Source organism: Equus przewalskii, chromosome 15 (assembly GCF_037783145.1).
Source record: "Equus przewalskii isolate Varuska chromosome 15, EquPr2, whole genome shotgun sequence".
NCBI lineage: Eukaryota > Metazoa > Chordata > Mammalia > Perissodactyla > Equidae > Equus > Equus przewalskii.
This window is the reverse complement of record NC_091845.1, coordinates 78808469-78827677: the sequence shown is the minus strand read 5'-3', so window position 1 is coordinate 78827677 and position 19209 is coordinate 78808469. Positions and strand designations below refer to the sequence as shown.

The following is a 19209-nucleotide window of genomic DNA, read 5'->3' as shown; positions in this document are numbered from 1 at the left end:
AAACACAATTCTAACTTTTCAGGCTGGAAACAAAACTCTGTTTAAGATTTGTTTATTATATTCAGGAGTTCCTTAAGAAATTTCAATTGCCTATAAACTTGAAGCTTCCAGTTCAAGTGAGACCTTTCTGCAGCCGAGTGCTACAGATGTGAAACTTTCTATATTTTATAGAAAATTTCAGGCAGGAAACAAGTGGTACATTCAAACTGAGTCATTTAAAGAAAGTTAATAAAGGGAATATTTACAAAGATATGGGCTGATCTAAGCAGACCAATAAGGGATCATGCAGTAGCCCGGGGCTGGAATCAGTGGAGAGCAGTTACTACCCATTACCCAAGAGGACAGGGAGAAGGGTATTGACCAGCACCCAGAGAGAGTGGCTGGATAGAGAAGGCTGCCGATTAGGAGCTGAGGCTTCGGCAGAGGGACACAGACCACCATGGTGCCCTGGCAGGGTGGGAGCCTGAGGAATAAATACCCTGTTTTTGCTCTCCTCCCTCCTTCCAATATTCTGCCAGTGCTTCCCTGTGGCCAAAACCAATCTGAAGTCAGAGGGCAAGAGAGTGCAGTTGATGCTGTTGACACTGTGAGCACCCGGAGCCCAGGACAGTGTGGAGAAAGAAGGAGAGCGCACAGAGAGGAGCAACTGGAAAATGTCACACAGTTCCCAAAGATCCAGGGGCAGGGCAGCAAAAACGATTGTGAGGTGATTTCACCCAAGGTCAGGCCAAGGGTGGGCAAACAAGGCACTAGGATGCAAAATTTGAGGAGGGTCATCTAAGGATCAGGCAAAGGCTCAGCACATTCACAAGCTGGAGAGAGGCTGCCTGGCTTGCCTCGCCTCATCCGAGCCCTGATTTCACCCAGAGACTTAAGAGTTGTTGGCAATAGAATTTAGAGAGGGGATGTATCGCCTTTTAATCTGTAAGCATAAGAAGAATATTTGTTAAAAGATTTAAAAACATCTCCTTGGGCTTTTTCCCCAAGGATCAGGCAGATAATAAACTATTCACACATGAGCTGTGCAGAGGCTAGTGTGCTTCATGGTCTGGCATTGTTCTCGAAGACTGGATTTTGATCATTTTGTGTGGGTGTGTCATTGATTCCAACTGCACATTTTTTGACACCTTAACATTTCTGAAGTCAAGCTGTGTCTTATAATCAATGGTGTCAGAAATACTATGATAGTACTTTTCTTTTTAGGGGTACCTAAAGTAATAGCGTGCCTCATAATTGATGGCATCTTTGATTTGATGAAATTCAGCATAAGTACTTTGAGGATGTATCTGGGTTTAACACATTTCTTGTATCTATCACAAAATCTAGCATGTAATAATGATAATGGTGCGTCCTCAACCAGGATTTCATGAATGAATGAATGAATGAATGAGGGAGGGAAGAGGGAATGAATGAATGAGGGAGGGAAGAGGGAATGAATGAAAGCATCCATCTGTCCTAGCTGATATTTACTTTTAGGGCTTGGATAGTGTGGTGTCAGGAAAAATATCAGTTCTTAGACAACAGTTGTTTAAGCTCTCATGATGATCTTCTGGAATGATAGACTGAAGAATCCTGAATGTTGCATTAGCTGTGAGCATTCACTTAACTCTCATTATTTCATTTTCTACCAATTTGATGCTAATTCTGTTCCCATGCTGTGCATTTTCTCTAGTCTTCATGATCATTTGAAAACCTGTTTTAAAGCAGATTTTTACCCATTCTTTTCATCTTCCTCTTTCTCATCTACTTTAAGATAACTTCTTCCCACTGGCATTTTCATTAATTCTTGACTCACACCCCTGATTTTAACCCTTTGATTCTGGAATCAAGGTTCAGTCTTCAGTGTAATTCTAGCGTTAACCATGAATTCTTTTACTTTTTGAAGTTTACACATTTGATTTCGTTTTAACATAGTCCTGCATGCAAGCTTGCGCCTCAGCTTCATCGCTAATGGCAACTGTTCGGCCAAAGAAAAACATTACTTTTCAAGTGATTTGCTTAAATCCCTCTAAGCAAGGAACTAAAATTATTTTCTTCTCTTTTGATGAGTCAGGCAATAGTAGCCTCCTAGCTTATCCATTATCTCTTCCTGTCAGTTTCCCTTTTAAAATTAAGATACTGTTTCATTTCTAGCAAAAAGAAAAATACTACCATATTAACACTGGTATTTCTGACTTAACTCTCTTCTGGGAATAAGGAAGAAGTTTTTTCATTAAAAAAGTAAATATATGTATATCACAAAGCTGGGTATTGATTATTAATAGTATCACATGGCCTTACAAAGTATTAACCACCCCAAAGGAGAGTAAGATTTCAGTTAGTTTGTAGGGCTTATGAATCACAATCTATTTCCAATTGTGGGCTTAAATAATGGTTTTGGCAACCATTATTTATCCCAAAGCTGTTTTAACTTCAATTTTGGTGATTTATTAGTGTTGGTGAAGCAATTTTCTTTGGCTATGTTTTCATGTTTTAAGTCCACGTGGCTAATAATTCTGTACCGTCTTCAGGATATTGGTGATGGATAGCCAGGAGCAACAGATTTACTGGTGCAAAATTATTACAGAACCCAGTCGCAAGTGCTTTTTAATGGCTAACTTAAAGAAATGGGTTATAAATCTTTCATTTTTTATCTTTAATTACTAAAATACATGGTGTTACAGTGATAACTTCAGATCCTCTTCCCAACCTCCATGTGCTTTCAGTAATACATGAATATTACCTAGCGCATATTCTAGCACCCCATAAGCACTCAATATATGTTAGCTGCCACTATTAGATAAACCTCTCCAGCTGCCTTTTCACCCTCTGCCTCCCTTCCTTCCACGCTCCATGTGCCCTCTCTCGATACCTTGATGCCCCTTTGCCCTTGGGCTTTTGTTTTCCTCTTTCTGCTCTCAGGAATAAGTCTGATTCAGTTACTTGTACCTTGTGTGAATATAAGCCCAAATATTACCTCTACCAAGTCCTTGTCTTTAGGTCTACTTTTCAGTGAGGAATGAAGCACTTTCTCCTGTGCTAAGGAAGTTCAGGAGTTAGAAGTTAAAGAAAGTCATGATTTGGGGAGATTGCTTTCTCAAAACGTCTTGTAGATCACCCGCCCTACTAACAGGTGAAGTCATTTGGGGATGGACAGTTCAGAGCCATCCATTGGAATTGTACCTTTCACATCAGTTGCGCTATGGGTAAACATCCATCAGTTTTGCCAAGTTTTGTCGTTCTCCTCTTAGGGTTATTTCCAGGATGTCATTTCACATAAATGTCTCCTGGTCATCATTTACTTTGACTGGTTCAACTTTTCTCCCAGATGATTGCGTAGAGGAAGTTTATGAACCATAACTATATGTATGTTCTATGTATTTTCCCCTCAGTGTCAAAGTCCATTCTTGACTTTTGTGGGTGATTTCTCAGGGGGAGAACATGCTCCTTGCATCAAGAGAACACATTCCCATCCAGGCTCCTTCTCACTGAAGCCTGGGCACGTCGACGAGCAGCAATGTGAAGACTTGCTCTGAGATAGCCCTTCCGACCCGCACTGCACGCCAAGAGTGCTCCTGAATGGAGAGCTGGGGCTAGACCACAGCCCCACCTGGAGTCCCTTATCGCTTGGGATGGTTTGGAGTGGGAGGAGGGGGTGCACTTCTGATATTGTCACAGGAGTCTGTCTGTTTGACCCTGAAGTCACCACGAGAGTTTCCAGGTTGTAAGATTTCCACTCTCACTCAGACCCCTGACAGTCTGGGATTTATTTTCTGCCACTTTTGGTCTCACATCAACATGTAAAGCAGACTCCTACAACCACTTTATATTCGGTAGTAAACTCTCTCTTTTTCCTCATACAACATCTTCAGTTTGACATGGCGAAGATGCCCCACCTGGTTACACACTAGAATTTAAACAAGCTAATGCACTTGAAAGGATAGTTTTTCTGGGGACATGCACGTGGCTTTGATGAATCCCTAATTGCCCAGGCAGGGCACCCAGAGTGAAGACTTAGGGAAGAAAGGCCAGCCATCTTGATAAGCTATTACATCTGTCTTCCCACCAAAAGGTGTCAGTGTGTGTGTGGCTTAGGTCAAAAGAAATTAGTCTGCACACTCAGTCTCAATCTGGTTTCTAATTGGCTCTTATCTGTAGCCTGAAATTAGCTTACATCTTGGCAGAACTAAACACTCCAAACTCAGGGGAAGTTTTGCCAAACTTAAAGAACAGAGTGTAGACCTGCATTTGTGTCTGAGACATGTGCTCGTTTATTGGTGTTTATTTCTCAAAGAACATAATGTTTTCAGCACACTTACGTGTTCCCAAATGTATTCCTACATTGTCAGAGATTGTAAACACCAGCCCCATGGCCCATCATCTCCACAGCCAGAGTACACCTACTCTTCTTAGTCTTTACTGTCAATAAGCCTCCGCTGAACCAGAAGTCGCAAGGAAAATCAACTTTAGGATCAGATGAGGGAAGGGCAAAACAGAACTCTTATGCTGGAGATGGTCACAGTCACATCTTCACTCAGAAGGCCCTAAGTAGCAAAGACAGCATCAACGGCCACCACAAGAACGGCAGCTACTTCTCCTGAGCACTTTCTGGGTGTAGTCCTGTGCCGAGCTCCTTACATGCATTATCTCTAAACAACCCTGTGAGATAGTTACTATTCATATTCCATTTTATGGAAAAGGAAACTGAGGCACAGCTTCTTGCCTGTAGTCATACAAGTAAATGATGGGACCAACTTGTCAGGGTGTCTAACTCGATGATTATGCTACGTGCCTCTTGTTAGTTGTTACTTAGTATTTTCAGTAAACTGGGTCAGCAAAGAGTTAAAGAGAGACTAGACTTTTCTTTAGTCTGATCAGCCTGACAGTGACCCATGGAATCGGTTCCACATCCATAATTCGTGGGAGAAAAACAACGTCATGTGGCAAGGCTCAGGATACCAGGACAGGAATGTCACATGAACCTGTGATCCAGCCATTTTCAGTTTGGTAATCAGCCAAGTCCCAGGGGTGGGAAAGTGTAACCAAACAGAGCATACAGGAGACCAACAGAAGACAGTGTGTCCATGCACTCATGGAAACCCAGAGGAGTGGCTCTACCCTCAGCAGCATCCCCAGACTTGTATCTTCCTCTTCTAGGGGAGTCCACAGGCACATCACATGCTTCAGGTCCCCAAATTATGAAACCTCCCTTTCTTCCTTCACTTCATTGGCAGATATGCCATCTTATCACTCCCCGGATTCAAAATCAGAGTTGCCTCTGAGTAACACATTTACCTTTGTGCCCTAAAACCAGTCTTCTCATAGAGGTGTAGCATCATCTACCCAGTCGCTGATCAAGGGACTCACTCTCACGCCGCTGATGTGAGCCATCATCCTTCGCTTGAAAGCAAACAAGAAACGGGAGGACTGTTGCTTTTCCTGATATTGAGCCCACATTGACTGTATTTGAGTAACCCCAATGTGCTGCTGTCCCGTATAGTGCCAATGAACCCAAACTGAAATTTTCCTGTATCTACTGCCACAGCCTTCTTCCAGAAAATGTTCACCACTCTCCCAAGATCATGGTAAATTACTCTGCTAAGCCTCTTTCCTGCCAGTCTCTCTGTAGCCCTTCTTAAATAAGATGCTGGACTGTCTTCAAATACTGAATGGGACACATCCTTCTCCAGCTTCCGGGAAGGCTCCCAGTCCGTGGGTCTTGGCCTTGAAACACCCATTATCCTTCCTTCATTCCTTGGACTTTATTGTTTGGTCTCAACCTTCACTTCAGACAAGCAAATAGCCAAAGCTCTTAAGGAGGAGGGGCTGTTTTTCTTGAGCTGATAAGACTGTAGAGAACTGACCTTGCTATACTCATAATAGAAATGCTCAGACTCCACTGACCCTGAGCTTCCGGCCCATCTTCCTAATAGGATGGAGCTCGCGAAGATTCCCACACATATTTCTCTTGTAATATGGTTACCGGCAGGGGTGAACCATTCAGATGTCCTGAGTAGAAACTCAGAAACATCTCAGTACTTGCCTCTCCTTCACTTTACAGTCGGTCTGTCCACAACCACTACCCTTCCACGTGCACATCTCTCAAATCTATCTCTTCTCCACCACTGCTATCTTAGTTTAGACTCTAATGGCATCTTGATTGGACTATTGCAGTAGTCTACTAAATGCCCACCACGCCTCCAGTTTCTTAATATCACAATTTTGCCACTAGTGATTTTTCTAGAGTGTAAATCTAATTATTTCAACTCCTACTGCTACAGGGGGAAAAAAGCACACGCACACACTTTCCTAAGCTTAGCATTCAAGATCCTGTATAATTTGGCCTCAAATTACTTTCTGATCTCACCTAAAACAACTCTGCCCACCTCAACATGCATAACCCTCACTGTCTAACCACATATTACTTACCCCATCAATAGTTGAGAAAACTGAGGTTTAGAGGCTGAGTAATTTGTCCCGAAGTTACAAATGCAGTCGGTGATAGAAGTGAGATTTGAACCCGTCCAGCCCGGATCCAGGGTCCCAGCTCTTAGCTACTGCACCACACTGAAATAACGAATAAAACGAGGGGAGTTTTTCAGCTTACTATAGTTCATTTTCTCATTTCCCCAACACAAATTTAAAATATTTGAATGATTAATTATTTCCGATTAATTTTGGTCATACTCAAGCTCCACTGATATTCATTCGAATCCTATGGGGTGGGGGTGGGGTGAAGTACCAGATTTGGGTCCCTGTGTGATGTTCTCAAGGCTACACGACAGTCCCCAACCTCAGCGGGTGAGTTTCAAACTCCTCCATTGTCTTGCTGTATTTGTGTGCTCAATATCCAGTCACTCTTCCTTTACTGAAAATGTCATTTTTTACACGTGGCCATCAAATACAGTTCTTAGAAGAAATGGTTTCTCCTCCGCCACCACCCAGCCCCTGTCAGCAGGGGCTTGAAAGAACCCAAACCGCACCTAAGACTATTGGAACTCACACAATGAGACTAAGCCCTAGCAGTATTTCCGTGCCTTTCCGGAGGTGCTAAGTGATAAGGATCAGAATGGATTTCGTTAGCTTTAATGGGAGAAGTGAGCCTTTTGTTAGTTACTTATCTTGCTTCCCCTCTAAGAAAAACCCACCTTTGGAGCGTTCTTTCTGGCCGTGATTGGATATGGGAGCATCCTGAGGTTTCAATAAGTCTAATAACACTCACGCAAGAATGGAGGTGCGATGGAAGGGGGTGCGTTATGGTGAACAGAGTGCTTTGCTCTAAAATGGAGCTGGCCGCTCGCTGTGAACAAGGACCCTGGAACGAGCTGCTCCGGGGCACAGCTGGCAGTGTGTGCAGAGCTCGCTTCCATTTTCATTTGAATACCGCAGAGGAAGCGCCCAACTTGCTTAAAATTAAAAGGTACATCAAGAATGCAAAACCCAGTATAAAATTTTAACCAGCTTTTTTAGTTGCTTTTTAATCCTTTGCTGGTTCATCATTTCTCTATATTTTTAGAAGTTTTCTTGGGCTGTGTGGTTGTTCATCCATCCGCCCTTGGCTTCCCCTTCTAAGGCCGCAGGCCCCTTTATAACGACTTATGCACCAGCTGCGCCTGTTCCTTACGCAAATGCGTGTTTCCTCTCCCCCTTCCTTCTCTGTGCTCTCTTTCTGATCAGTTCTACCCAATCCCTCTCTTGTCCTTCCTCAGACACTTTCCTTTCCTTCTTTGTTGCCCTCTCACCCCGCTAGCCTACCAGTAAATTGTAAATAAATTCCACTCTAGGAAGCTTAGCCCTCCTTCAACAGAAATGACATTTTCCTATGAAATCAGAAATCTCTGCCATACACTGGCCACTCCCTGTGGCCCAGTTGTAGCTGTTACTGTTGCCTAGTGCAGATCTGAGGACTAGGAAAATTGCTCTCTGACCTCAGTGAGCGGTGAGCATGGCAGGACCGAGCTCTGGGCCCACTGTTAAACAAAAAAAAAGCACTGATAATGATAAAAATAATAACATGGACAATAACTGCTAATACTTCCTGAGAGCTTACTAGGTACCAGTTCCTAAGCTGTCCGCTTTACAAGTATTTCCTTGTTTCATCCTCACCACAACCCGGGAGGCAGGTTCTGTTTTTATCCTCACTGTACTAACAAGGAAACTGAGGCACAGTGAGTGATGCAGTCACACAGCAGTGAGCGGCTCTTCACAGCTGCCTTTGCCCGAGCCCTCAACAACCGCAGGGTGGTCCTGAGTCCTGGGATGCCAGCTAGAGCTGCAATACGGTGAAGAGCACAGGCTTGCCCTGCACGGCTGGGTACAGTCAGACCGGTGAACACAGAGGAGGCCTGGGGCGCCATGGCCAGAGCAGGGTGATCACAGGTGCCACATCAGGGCCAGGTCTGGAGCAGAGAACAGAGTTGGAGGTGTACAGCTACTTGCAGTCCAAGTCAGCAAGAACTTTAAGTGATGGGGGATCTGAACCAAGTTAGGGCAACAAGATGGGTGGTCCACGTGGTGATCAGAAGAGGAGGGCATTAGTGGGAAGTTCAGGAAAGGTGGCTGGGCATCCCAGGTGCCCAGTACTGGCCAGGATGGCCCAGATCACCAGCTGGAGTTTGGAGGGAGGGGTTTCAGTTGATGAGAGAGGCACTGACAGATCCGAGCAGGGCCAGAGCTCGGGGACCATACTGAGTACTGGGCTCAGAAACACAGACAGGTGCAGTTCCAACCCTGGCACACTGTGTGCGGATCAGACGAGCAGAAAGCGTGGCTGTATGCTGTGGGGAAGGTGCTAAGAGCCTTGGATAACACAGAGCTTGGACTTCATCCCATCCGCCTGTGATCTCACCTAGGCGCTGCTGTATACACACATGGCACCACAAGCCGGATGACATCGTGTCTTCTTTCTAATAATCTCTCAAGAACCCATAGTGTGTAAATGATCTTTCATGCATAGAAGTGAGTGGATTCAAGGTTAACCCTAAAAGAATGTCACTTTCACATTCTGACTTGCTTTCTTAAAGAGGAGAGTAAGAGATACAGATGCAGCTGGCATGTTGGCTTAACCCTGGGGGTGCTGCGTGAATGTGCCATGCATGCTGATATCAGTTTCTGTATCACAATCGAGAAAAGGCAGAAAGTGGCCCTCAGAGGCATGGGGAGTTGCCCTGGGGGTGTGCGGGGGAGGTGGGGCAGAGAACAACTGCGTTTTCTTGTAAGCCCTTCTATAAGATTTCAATTTTATTATTTTGTTGTGTGTATGTGTGTGTATTATAAACTTGAAAAGAAAAAAAGTATTAAATTCGACTATGAGGTTATCGGTCCCATACTGAATTAAAAGCGGGGACACATAGAGAGAACATGCAACAATCGTTGCAGGCAAGAAAGCAAGGCCATCTAACTGGCAGATACAGGAATTTCAGAAAGAAAAAGCATAGCAGCCGGGGACCATTTAATGTGGGCCTGAAGAGGCTCGTGTACGTCCAAGAAGTCATTATAACACGGCAACGGTGAGATTTTATGGGGCCGGTGGTGATACTGAGACCTCGAGTAATGAGCAAGGTATCCCCATCACACTCTGTTTAAGGCAGGGAGCCAGATCTCAGCAAGATTTTTATCAAAAGGAGCTAAAATCATAAGTGAAGGAGGCATCGTTTTTATGTGCCTTTCCTTCATAGCGCTTAAACTAGAACACGTTTTTTTTTTAGACTTTTCTAATTAGATCTGCCAAATCGTATGCCCTGTGAGGGCAGGGACTACGTCTGTTTTGTTCACCCCAGCTGCCCCAGAAGGGAAATAACTTTCACAGGGTTTCTCTTTCCTCAAGCCGCTTGAGATGTTTAGTCTGCTCCAGGCCAAGCAGGCTGCAAACCCGGCCCCAGGAGCAGACCCCAACCTTCCTGAGACGGAGGAGGGAGGAGGCACGTGTTTGCTCCCAGTAGAGCAGCATCACGTTCAGGCCTCCGAGGTACTTTTCACGGAGTCCCGCACAAAACTGAAGAACCTAATCCGCTGCCGTCATTGCTCAGCTCCATCTGGCTGCTGGAATAATTGAAACTAGAAACGTTTGCTTTGATCGCTGCTGGGGAGGAAAGCTTAAATTTTAGTGGAAAACCTCACTACTGCCTCAAACTTTAAACGTAGGGTGGCTTGTGAAACCTGATTTCTGTTCTCGCCAGTTTTCTACACAGATAACTAGAAAAAGGCTCTAAACAGATGCAGCTACTTCTGGACCCTCAGTTCAATTCACGGCCTCCAAGGTGCCCGGTAGCCCCTGGTGGGGGGAGGGGCGGATCTAGGCTCACCCAGTAACAGAGGCTCCTAGGGGCTGCCAGCGTCAGCTGGTGCGCTCAGCTTCACCCGAGGCTTGAGGGTGGCCCAGCTCCTGAGAGAGGGGGCTGGGGGCCTCAACTCTTGGACCCCATTGTTCACAGGATCTGGACTCAGGCCAGTGGCACACCAAGGTCACTGCCTGGACCCACCTTGGGAGGCTGGGCCTTAACTCCCCCTCCACTCTCTCTCCCCTACTGCTTCCTCCTTTCCTTCCTCCTCTCACCTCCTGCATCCTTCCAGCCTCCCTCCCCCCTTCACTTCCCCTTCTTATTCTCCTCCCTGCCACCTTCTCCCCCTCCCTACCCTCTCTCTTTTTCTCTTTCCTCCCCCTCCTCCTTTCCCTCCCTCCTCCCTTCCTTCTCACCCTCCAACTTCAGTGAAATAGATCAAATAGCTCTTTCTACTCTAAGGAATCAAAGGTTAGTCCCCACAGAGCCCCTTCCCAGTTACCTGAGGGCCAAAAGTTCAGCACGCAATGACTGGCTACCCACTCCAACCCCAGGGTTAGAGCGACGGGCTCTTCCGCCCAGAGGACACCCAGTGTCCAAGAATCAGAGGTATTTTAAGCAGCTGCCTCTCCACTGCTGCCACTTTCCTTTGACACGCTGACGGGTCTCCTGCCTTCCCTTCCCCCACCAGAGAACAGAACTACAACTACGAGGGGCCTGAAGAAGTGTTTACAGGAGCAGGAGCCCAAGGAAAGACTCTAAAGCTCTAGAAATTGTGCGTTCCCAGGAAAGGCCCTGGTGGAGCCTGAGCCAGGTGTCTGGGCGCCCCCCCCCCCACCCCCTTGCCCCCGACCCGGCCCCACCGCAGGCAGAGGCCCACTGTCCGGAGCAGAGGAAGTTCAAGCTCCAGGCCCCTCACTTGCTCTGGGCCTTCCAAGGCCCTGGGAAGAGCCCCAGCATCGTGTTCCCATGGTCCTGTGTTTTTGTAAGATTTGCAAAAGGAATATATTTAACCGCAGTGGGGTTGGATGGCTGTTTCTTTCCACTACAACTTCCCCTCTGTCATATGTCTCCTCTGGTCAGTTGGCCCTGGAGTGGCTTTGAGCATTTGGGGGGTCCGACAAAGGGGAAGCAGAACTGGGAATGCATTTAGTTTATATATAGTGGGATAGGTTTGTGTGGTCTGCAGTCACTTCTGTGCGTGGGCAGGTCACTGCTGGCCATCCCTGTGCAGGAGCAGCTTATAGCAATAGCGCCACAAGGCTGCATCAAAGATGGACATGTCTTAGAAGTCCATGGTTAGTGGAGGAAAACAAGGCTTAATTGCTCTGAGCCAGAAGCTGTCTGTGGAAAATTCTTTCAATCAGGAGATGTGTAAAATTCAAAGTGGAGGGTTCTGCTTTCATTGATGCCCCGTCAAGAGGGAAATTCAGTAACATTCTCAGTGACGCAGCATATATACTGATGAGCACACTGTGCGTTGTTTATGAGAATCTCACGAAATGAAATCTATCAGAAATTTTGGGTTTGAGGGCGTTAACTGGCCCCAGTACCTCGCATGGCAGGTGTGTCTGTGTGAGGAAGCAGGCTTGAATGACTCCCCGTTATCAATAGTCTGATCAGTCTTGCTGGAGGAAAGACTTCCTTATCTTCCGGTTCTCTCATTCAAATCATTATCATCTAAAGAGAGTATCAAAGTATGCCAGGAACATTTACAGAGGAGAAGCTTCTTTTAGAGATGTGTCAGGCAGTTAATTCATTAGAATATTAAGTGTTTTATAGATTTTGAGATATCTTTTACACTTGCCAGATTTTAAAATTATGAAATGTTTTGTAGTTTATTTTTCTTTCTAAAGAGTCACTTTCATTCATAATTTTTTCCTATTTGTATTTTTGTATTAATTTCCTTAAACGGAGCCCCCCAAGTTGTGTAAGCCTCAGGCCCCATAAGCCTGCATCCTCCCTCCAGGCAGCCTCGGAGAGCATGTGGACAAAGGACCGGTTTTTTCTGTCTCTGGGATCCTGCTCCAGCCTGAGCACCCCCACCCCCTGCCCCCGTTCCCGGAGCAGTTTGGTCAATGAGTCCTGCAGGGGTGGCAGGTGGCCTTTCCTCCAGGTTTCCTGTCTTGGGCTGTGGAGGTCTTTTTCCTGAGGGCTCCTATCGCGGGATCTCAGGCTCCTGCCCTTGTTGGGAAAAACAGCAGCGAGGAGCAGCTGTTGGTGCTCCGTCTCACCAGCTGTGCTGAGGCCCAGCTGTGCAAGGGCTCACTGGCCATGAATCTGTTTGAAGTTCTTTTGATTCCGGGAGAGGCAGGATGGTTTTCTGCCAAACCTGATTCGTATTGTGTTTGGTTCAGGTGATCCGATGCACAAGACGGTCTCGCCTCATCTGCAGCAAGGCCCTTACAGTTTTCTGTTTTCTTTAACAGAGTTGGCGTGGATCTGGATGAAGATCTGAAGGAGAGGCCCTCCTCACACCAGGCAAGTCAAAGAAGCCAATGCATGGAGTATAGAGATGTGAAATGTTCTGTTCCATGCAGTGTTCCAAGCTTGTCCACCATGTGGCCCAGGGGCCTGTTCTAAAGGGGCTCGCCTCCACAGATAAAACAAATCAGATGGCTGTAAAATACATGGGAATCAGGGTGTCAATAACCTTTGCGTAACATCTAAAGTGCTTTGAACTAGCATACACTCGTGCCCCCTCTGTGGCAGTAGGAAGCCTGGAATCTCTGCAGTGCGGGAGCAGGAGCAAGAGCACAGCTCTCGGAATCAGGCAGCCTAGGGCTCAGATCCCTGCCCAGCAACAGGCCAGCTCGGCGAGCTCAGTGCAACTAACCCGATGCACGTCCGATGAGTGTTGGGCTCACAAAAAATGGACCCGTTTCTCCTGCATGACTTCTCATTTATCAGGTCTAGGGATACAGAAAATTGAACATTTGCAAAAGCAAGGCAAAACCGTCTAGGTGATCCATTCCTGACTTAGCTGAGCAACCGTTATCTGCTGAGACCTGAAAATCCTGAGGGAAACTCGTTTAGAACAATGTGCTGTTCCCTCAAGTAAGGGAAGTGTATTCTCCAAACTCTGACGTGAGCCTAACATTGGAGTAGAATCCGTCATCAGCAATTTTGCATTAGTCGTTTTTAACTCAGCCCTAAAAACAAACAATTGTGTAGAAATGTTGCACCTTTCGGCGAAATTGCAAGCACGCAGACGTGATAGAATCACATTGTGGATAAGTAATGTTGCTTAATGAATTGTTATGATCTTCTCCGGACTGGAAGAGGACCCGTCTCTCTTGGAGTGCAGGGTTTTTTCCCCGCAATCCGTCAATAAGGCACAGCTAGTTGGTGCTGCCGGGCAGGAGCTGCCGCTGTCCCGGTTCACACAGACATCAAGAAGGACAGAGACTATGTGCTGGAAAATTAAGTTGCTGATGATCCTGGCTCACATGTACTTTGAATTTTTTTGTCACTTGTGTTCCAAGGCCAGGCTGGGGCTATTTTCACAGACTTCATTGCGCAGAAAACACACCTAACTACAGGATGAGGACAGCGGGGTGCCAGCGCACGGGGATGAGGGCCAGCCTGGTGACCTTAGGAAGCGGATCAAAGCCGGTCTCCTCACCCTGGTGGGCTGTAATGAGAAGTTAGTAAGGGCTGGTGGTAGCTGATTCTTACAAAGCATTTTCATCTCATAGAGGTCAACCAATCCATTCTCCTACTTTCAAGCAAAACTTTTATCTAAATTTTGTCCTTCTCTTACATCTTTTTCTTTAAAAGAGAAAAGATAGAATAAGAAAATTCATCAAAGAAAACTCTTCACCTTCCCATAACTGCCTAATATTTTACAATCACGTATAATTATGGGTAAGATTACCTAGTAGCCTAACTCATTCTTTTTCCAATTTAAATGTATCTTATTTTAGCTCATTCACACCATTGTTAATTCAGTAATAACTCTTATCTGAATAACTGAAACCAGTAGAAAGTATTTTTTTGTTAGATAAATGACATAGTACAGTGAAAACTACATGGTATTTGGATCTAGGGCAAGGTTTCATATCTTTGAATCTCGTTTTGTTTATCTGTAAAGTGTGAGTGAGAGTAATGTCCACTTCTCCAGGTTGTCATGACAATCGAGTGAAATTCTGTTTATAAAAACTACCTAACTTTATTTAGTTAAACCCGTCTTCTCTTATGAAGGATTTGAAGCAGCTTACACCACTACATATAATGAAATAATAGCAAAATATTTTTTAAAGAATTTTAAAAATCAGCAAAAGAAAATTAGTAGGAGCAGAAAGTCAAAACCAGACAAGTAAAAAGAATTATGAACAAGCAGATCATAAGCTCCTGTATACTGACTGTAGTTGAACCACAAGTAAGCTTTCTGGTAGCCAAAGGGGGGAAAAGGAAATAATAATCACTAAGGTACTGGATTATTATCATTAGAGGGGAAAATCATACTCTCTCCTCAAGCAGTACAAAACTTCACAGGCCGCCATGACGTCTCCCACTCGGACCTTCCTGGAGAGGATGCTTACAGAGCCATCCAGATGCAAACTAACTAGCCTTGTTATCATCTGCATGGTTCCTGCCGAACTGCTGCTGCTTCAAAATAATTTTATTTTTAAGAAGCATCCTGGAAGTGTTTTTATTCCTGGTAATTTTTGACTACCGAGACAGCTACATTTCAGAAAGAGGTTTTCTCCACATCTTGGAATAATTCTTATCATCAGTGTCAAGTACAGGAAACAGTGGGCGTGGGCCAGAGGTTACAAACCACAGTGTCCACGCAGCTACCGCTCAACCTGGACAGAGGTGGGTTTTTGGTACTTTCCAAACCATGTGTCAGGAACCTCTCTGCCCTCATTTCGCCTGACAGCTCTTTGCTTATATCAGCATTGCTTTTTTTGTCAGACGACGGAGCATAAACTCATGCTTAGGAGGGTTGCGTGTTTCCACTTGGCTTGCATTTATTATCATGCACTTGCGTTAACAAATAGGATAATCTTTGCATCAGTCAACCTCTAAAAAAAAATACTCTATTCTTACGAAAAGCTAAAGATTTCACAAATAGTGATGGCAATTACTGATCATATACTCTCAAAATCAATAATAAGCGTATGTAATGGTATGTACATATTTTTAAAGGAATTTCCTCTTGCTCTGTTTATGGAGAGTAAAATATCCTTCAGGAAATAAGAACTTGTAGCTGAGACTAACCAGCAACGTCACGATTTTCCTTTTTGCCTTGTAACACCTTTAGACTGTGAATGGCATTACATTCTTACTTGTACCAGACCCAGAAGCTTCAGAAAGCATGTTCCATGGGCAGGTTTTAAACTTAAGTAAGTACTCTAGGCAAATGTGCTACTTTGAGAAATGGAGGGTATTGCAGTGGAGAATTTTGTCTCTTAAATGTTAAAAATCAAAAACAGAAAAACCTCAGACACCACCCCCCCATAGGAAATTTTCCTTGTAATTGATTCTGTGTCCTCGGAAGCACAACATTACAGACACAGTGACTGGCTGGAGCACCACACCTGCCTTAATCTTTTAATAGAAACTCCTGCCGCCCAAGAAGGGCTGCACTATTTTTCCCTCTTTGCCATTTTTTCATGATCATCCTAATATTGTTGCGTACTGACTGTTGTTGGTAACACTGTTCTGAGCTCTTGATCTCTACTAACTCACTTAGTTTCCAAGATAGCCCTCTGAGAGGCACTATTGTTATCCCCATATTTCAAACAAGGAAACTGTATACAGAGAAGTTAAGTCACTTGCACAAGGACACAGAGCGGGAAGAGGCAGAATTTGAACCCCAGACAATCTGGTTCCAGACTTCCACTCTTGTTTTTTTTTTTTAATTTTTTTTATTGAGTTAATGATAGGTTACAATCTTGTGAAATTTCAGTTGTATATTATTGTCTGTCAGTCGTGTTGTAGGTGCACCCCTTCACCCTTTGTGCCCACCCCCACCCCCCTTTTCCCCTGGTAGCCACTAATCTGTTCTCTTTGTCCACATGTTTAAATTCCTCATATGAGTGGAGTCATACAGAGATTGTCCTTTTCTATCTGGCTTATTTCACTTAACATAATTCCCTCAAGGTCAATCCATGTTGTTGCAAATGGGACGATTTTGTTCTTTTTTACGGCTGAGTAGTATTCCATTGTGTATATATATATATATATATATATATATCACATCTTCTTTATCCAATCATCTGTTGATGGGCACTTAGGTTGCTTCCACATCTTGGCTATTGGTAAATAATGCTGCAATAAACATTGGGGTGCATAGGCCTTTTGGAATTGCTGGCTTCAAGCTCTCTGGATAGATACCCAGTAGTGGAATAGCTGGATCATATGGTAGTTCTATTTTTAATTTTTTGAGGAATCTCCATACTGTTTTCCATAGTGGCTGCACCAGTTTGCATTCCCACCAGCAGTGTATGAGGGTTCCTTTTTCTCCACAACCTCTCTGACATTTGTTACTATTTGTTTTAGTTATTTTTGTCATTCTAATAGGTGCAAGGTGATATCTTAATGTAGTTTTGATTTGCATTTCCCTGATGATCAGCGATGATGAACATCTTTTCATGTGCCTATCCTTTTCAGACTTCCACTCTTAACTGGCATGCATGTATTCATTCATTCATTCATTCATTCATACAGCCCACCCAGGTCAGGTACTAATGTAGGTGTGAGGAGGAGGATGCAGGCACCACCTCAAAGTCTTCACCCTCCCAGAGCTTGTGCTCTAATGGGGACACTGATGAGAAACGGAAACAACTACAGACTGTCAGTTCAGAGGATGATGACAATAAAGCAGAGAAGGGTATGGAGAACAATGGAGGGGAGGCAATTGGCTGGTCAGGGCAGGTCTCTCTGCGGAAGCAGCCTTCGATCAGAGGCCTGAACGATGTGTAGCAGCGAGCCATGGGGGATCTGGGGGCAAACGGTCCCGGCAGAGGGCACTGCAGGTCACAATGGGTTATGGTGTGCTCTCTGAGCACAGGAAGGCCAGTGTGGCTGGAGCCAGGCAAGCAAGGTGGTAGCGGATGGACATGAAGTGAGAGACAGAGAGGGGCCAGACCATTGGCTGTGGTGTTGAGTTTTATTTTATTCTTCGTATGATGGAGGTAAAAATTCTTCAAGGTTTGGAGCTTGGAAGCAATGGAACCAACCCTTTTTAAAAATGCATTTTTCTCCCATCTCCACTCTGCCAACTGTTACGATGAGGTTAATTTTCATCTTTTCTAACATAATTTTAATTTTTAACGCTGTGCTTGCTTCTCTGTGTGCTCTCTTAATGCTAACTTCCAATTTTATCTTTGCTTCCAATAGTCCCTTCCTTGAAATTCTGGTTTAGGTCATCATTTATGCTTGTATGTAACCTGGGTGGATCAGTTCTGGTCACTGCAGCTCTAGAAAGTCAGAGCAGGGCTGAGAAAAGCCCAGAGAAGAGCAATGTTAATAACTGAACAGAGAGATTAAAAGGATGAGGATTTCTCCAGCTGGTCCAGAAAGACCAGCACTGAGGAGGGAGACAGGAAGTGACTGTAAACACATGAAGGGCGTGAGTAAGGTGGACGAAGACTTGTTTGCCAGCTCTCAGAAAACTGTAACCTGGAATGCCCTAAAATCTGAAAGAGCTCCGCTGCAGAAGGACGAACGTATTTGTTCTTCTGCACAATTGATCCTTTTCCTCAGAGTCATCTAGAGCTGCGAAGCCTGGAAATGTAAGTAGGTTCAGGAAGGGAAGAGATTAATTAACAGATGGTAGGGTCATCTAGTCATTAAATAAAATTTACTTTGCCTTGTGAATATTTTCAAATATCCCTAATAAACTTACAGAAAACAGAATAAAGATTCCCACATATATATCCCCCCAAGTTGACAGTGATCAACATTTTTCCCTGCTTGCTCCTGTGCTGTTGGAGTTGGCCTCATAGAATGTAAATTCCACACTACACTCCCACAAATATTTCAGAAATAGAATACTAGGCTCTGGGATTGATCTAAACTAGATGAGGGTTTTTTATCTTACGTTACAACTAATAGTATTTTGAGAAAAATAAAATGAGCAAATATCTCGGGTTTTCCCTTGGCCAACATTGAATTTTTTGGTTATACTTACTCATGGCTTATACATCCAAAAGTATATGCCCTCCTTACTAACTTTCTACTACTTATGGCTAAATTCCATATGTTTGCCCTACCTGAAGATTCTACAATTACCTGCTGTAGAAAGCAGAAATAACGATGAGGAAGAGGAAGTGGAGGAAGATGGCAACTACAATTTAGTGAGCGTTTTTTTATACATTAGCTGCCCTATATAAAATCACACTTAGTCTTTACCTTGACCAATCAAGATACCTATTATAACCCCCATTTTATAAATGATAAAGTTGAAGTTCAAAGAATGAAAGTAACTTGCCCAAGAGAACAACAACAAAACTCCAGCCCCTTCAGCAACCGCCAAGCTCCCATCTCTTGTTCCTTAACTCAGAGAGACTGCTGCTTTCTGCTTGGACCCCACCTCCTTGCTCTACAACTGGGCGGGGCCTCTAGACAGAAGGTCAAGGAGAATATAGGGCTCACCTCATTTGTTTTCCTTCTCTTGGAGTTCACAGTCCTTTGCTGTCTGTTAACCAATACTTGAATTCTATCATATATTTACGATACTAGTTACTCTCTCATGACCAGCCATTATAAATTTTGGAAGTAATTTTGTAGGGGGAAACATTGTTTTGTTGTATTTTGTTTTCAGAAAAATACATAATAGTATATACTCAAATCACAAGTCTAAATGTAAGACTTATCTGTGCTGTGGTGTTTGTGATTCGGGGGTGCTGTCACTAGGGGATGGCATGAGCTGGAATCTTCTTGTTCCATTAGGATGTGTGTGCATTTTCCATTAGGATGTGTGTGCGTGGGTACATGT

The 19209-nt window shown here is 44.4% G+C and overlaps 1 protein-coding gene and 1 long non-coding RNA gene across 6 annotated transcripts in view; one reads left to right on the top strand and one right to left on the bottom strand.

Annotated features, from left to right (window-relative positions):
* Window positions 1-19209, top strand: part of SLC9A9 (solute carrier family 9 member A9) — a 511594-nt gene that overhangs the window by 389736 nt on the left and 102649 nt on the right. For 4 of the 5 annotated variants that reach the window (XR_011527598.1, XR_011527597.1, XM_008507627.2 and 1 more), the window contains exon 13: window positions 12689-12740. Coding sequence is in view for 3 of the 5 variants with exons in the window: in XM_008507627.2 (XP_008505849.1) it covers window positions 12689-12740 (52 nt within the window). In the remaining 2 variants the exon portion in view is untranslated. Of the gene's footprint in view, window positions 1-12688; window positions 12745-19209 lie in introns of all 5 variants that reach the window. The other variant, XM_070577585.1, reaches the window with a different exon arrangement.
* On the bottom strand, window positions 4227-10930 carry LOC139076220 (uncharacterized). Its single transcript, XR_011527601.1, has 3 exons — window positions 10762-10930; window positions 6409-6546; window positions 4227-5379 (listed from the first exon to the last, which is right to left on the bottom strand). It is a non-coding gene; the product is annotated as an uncharacterized lncRNA (long non-coding RNA).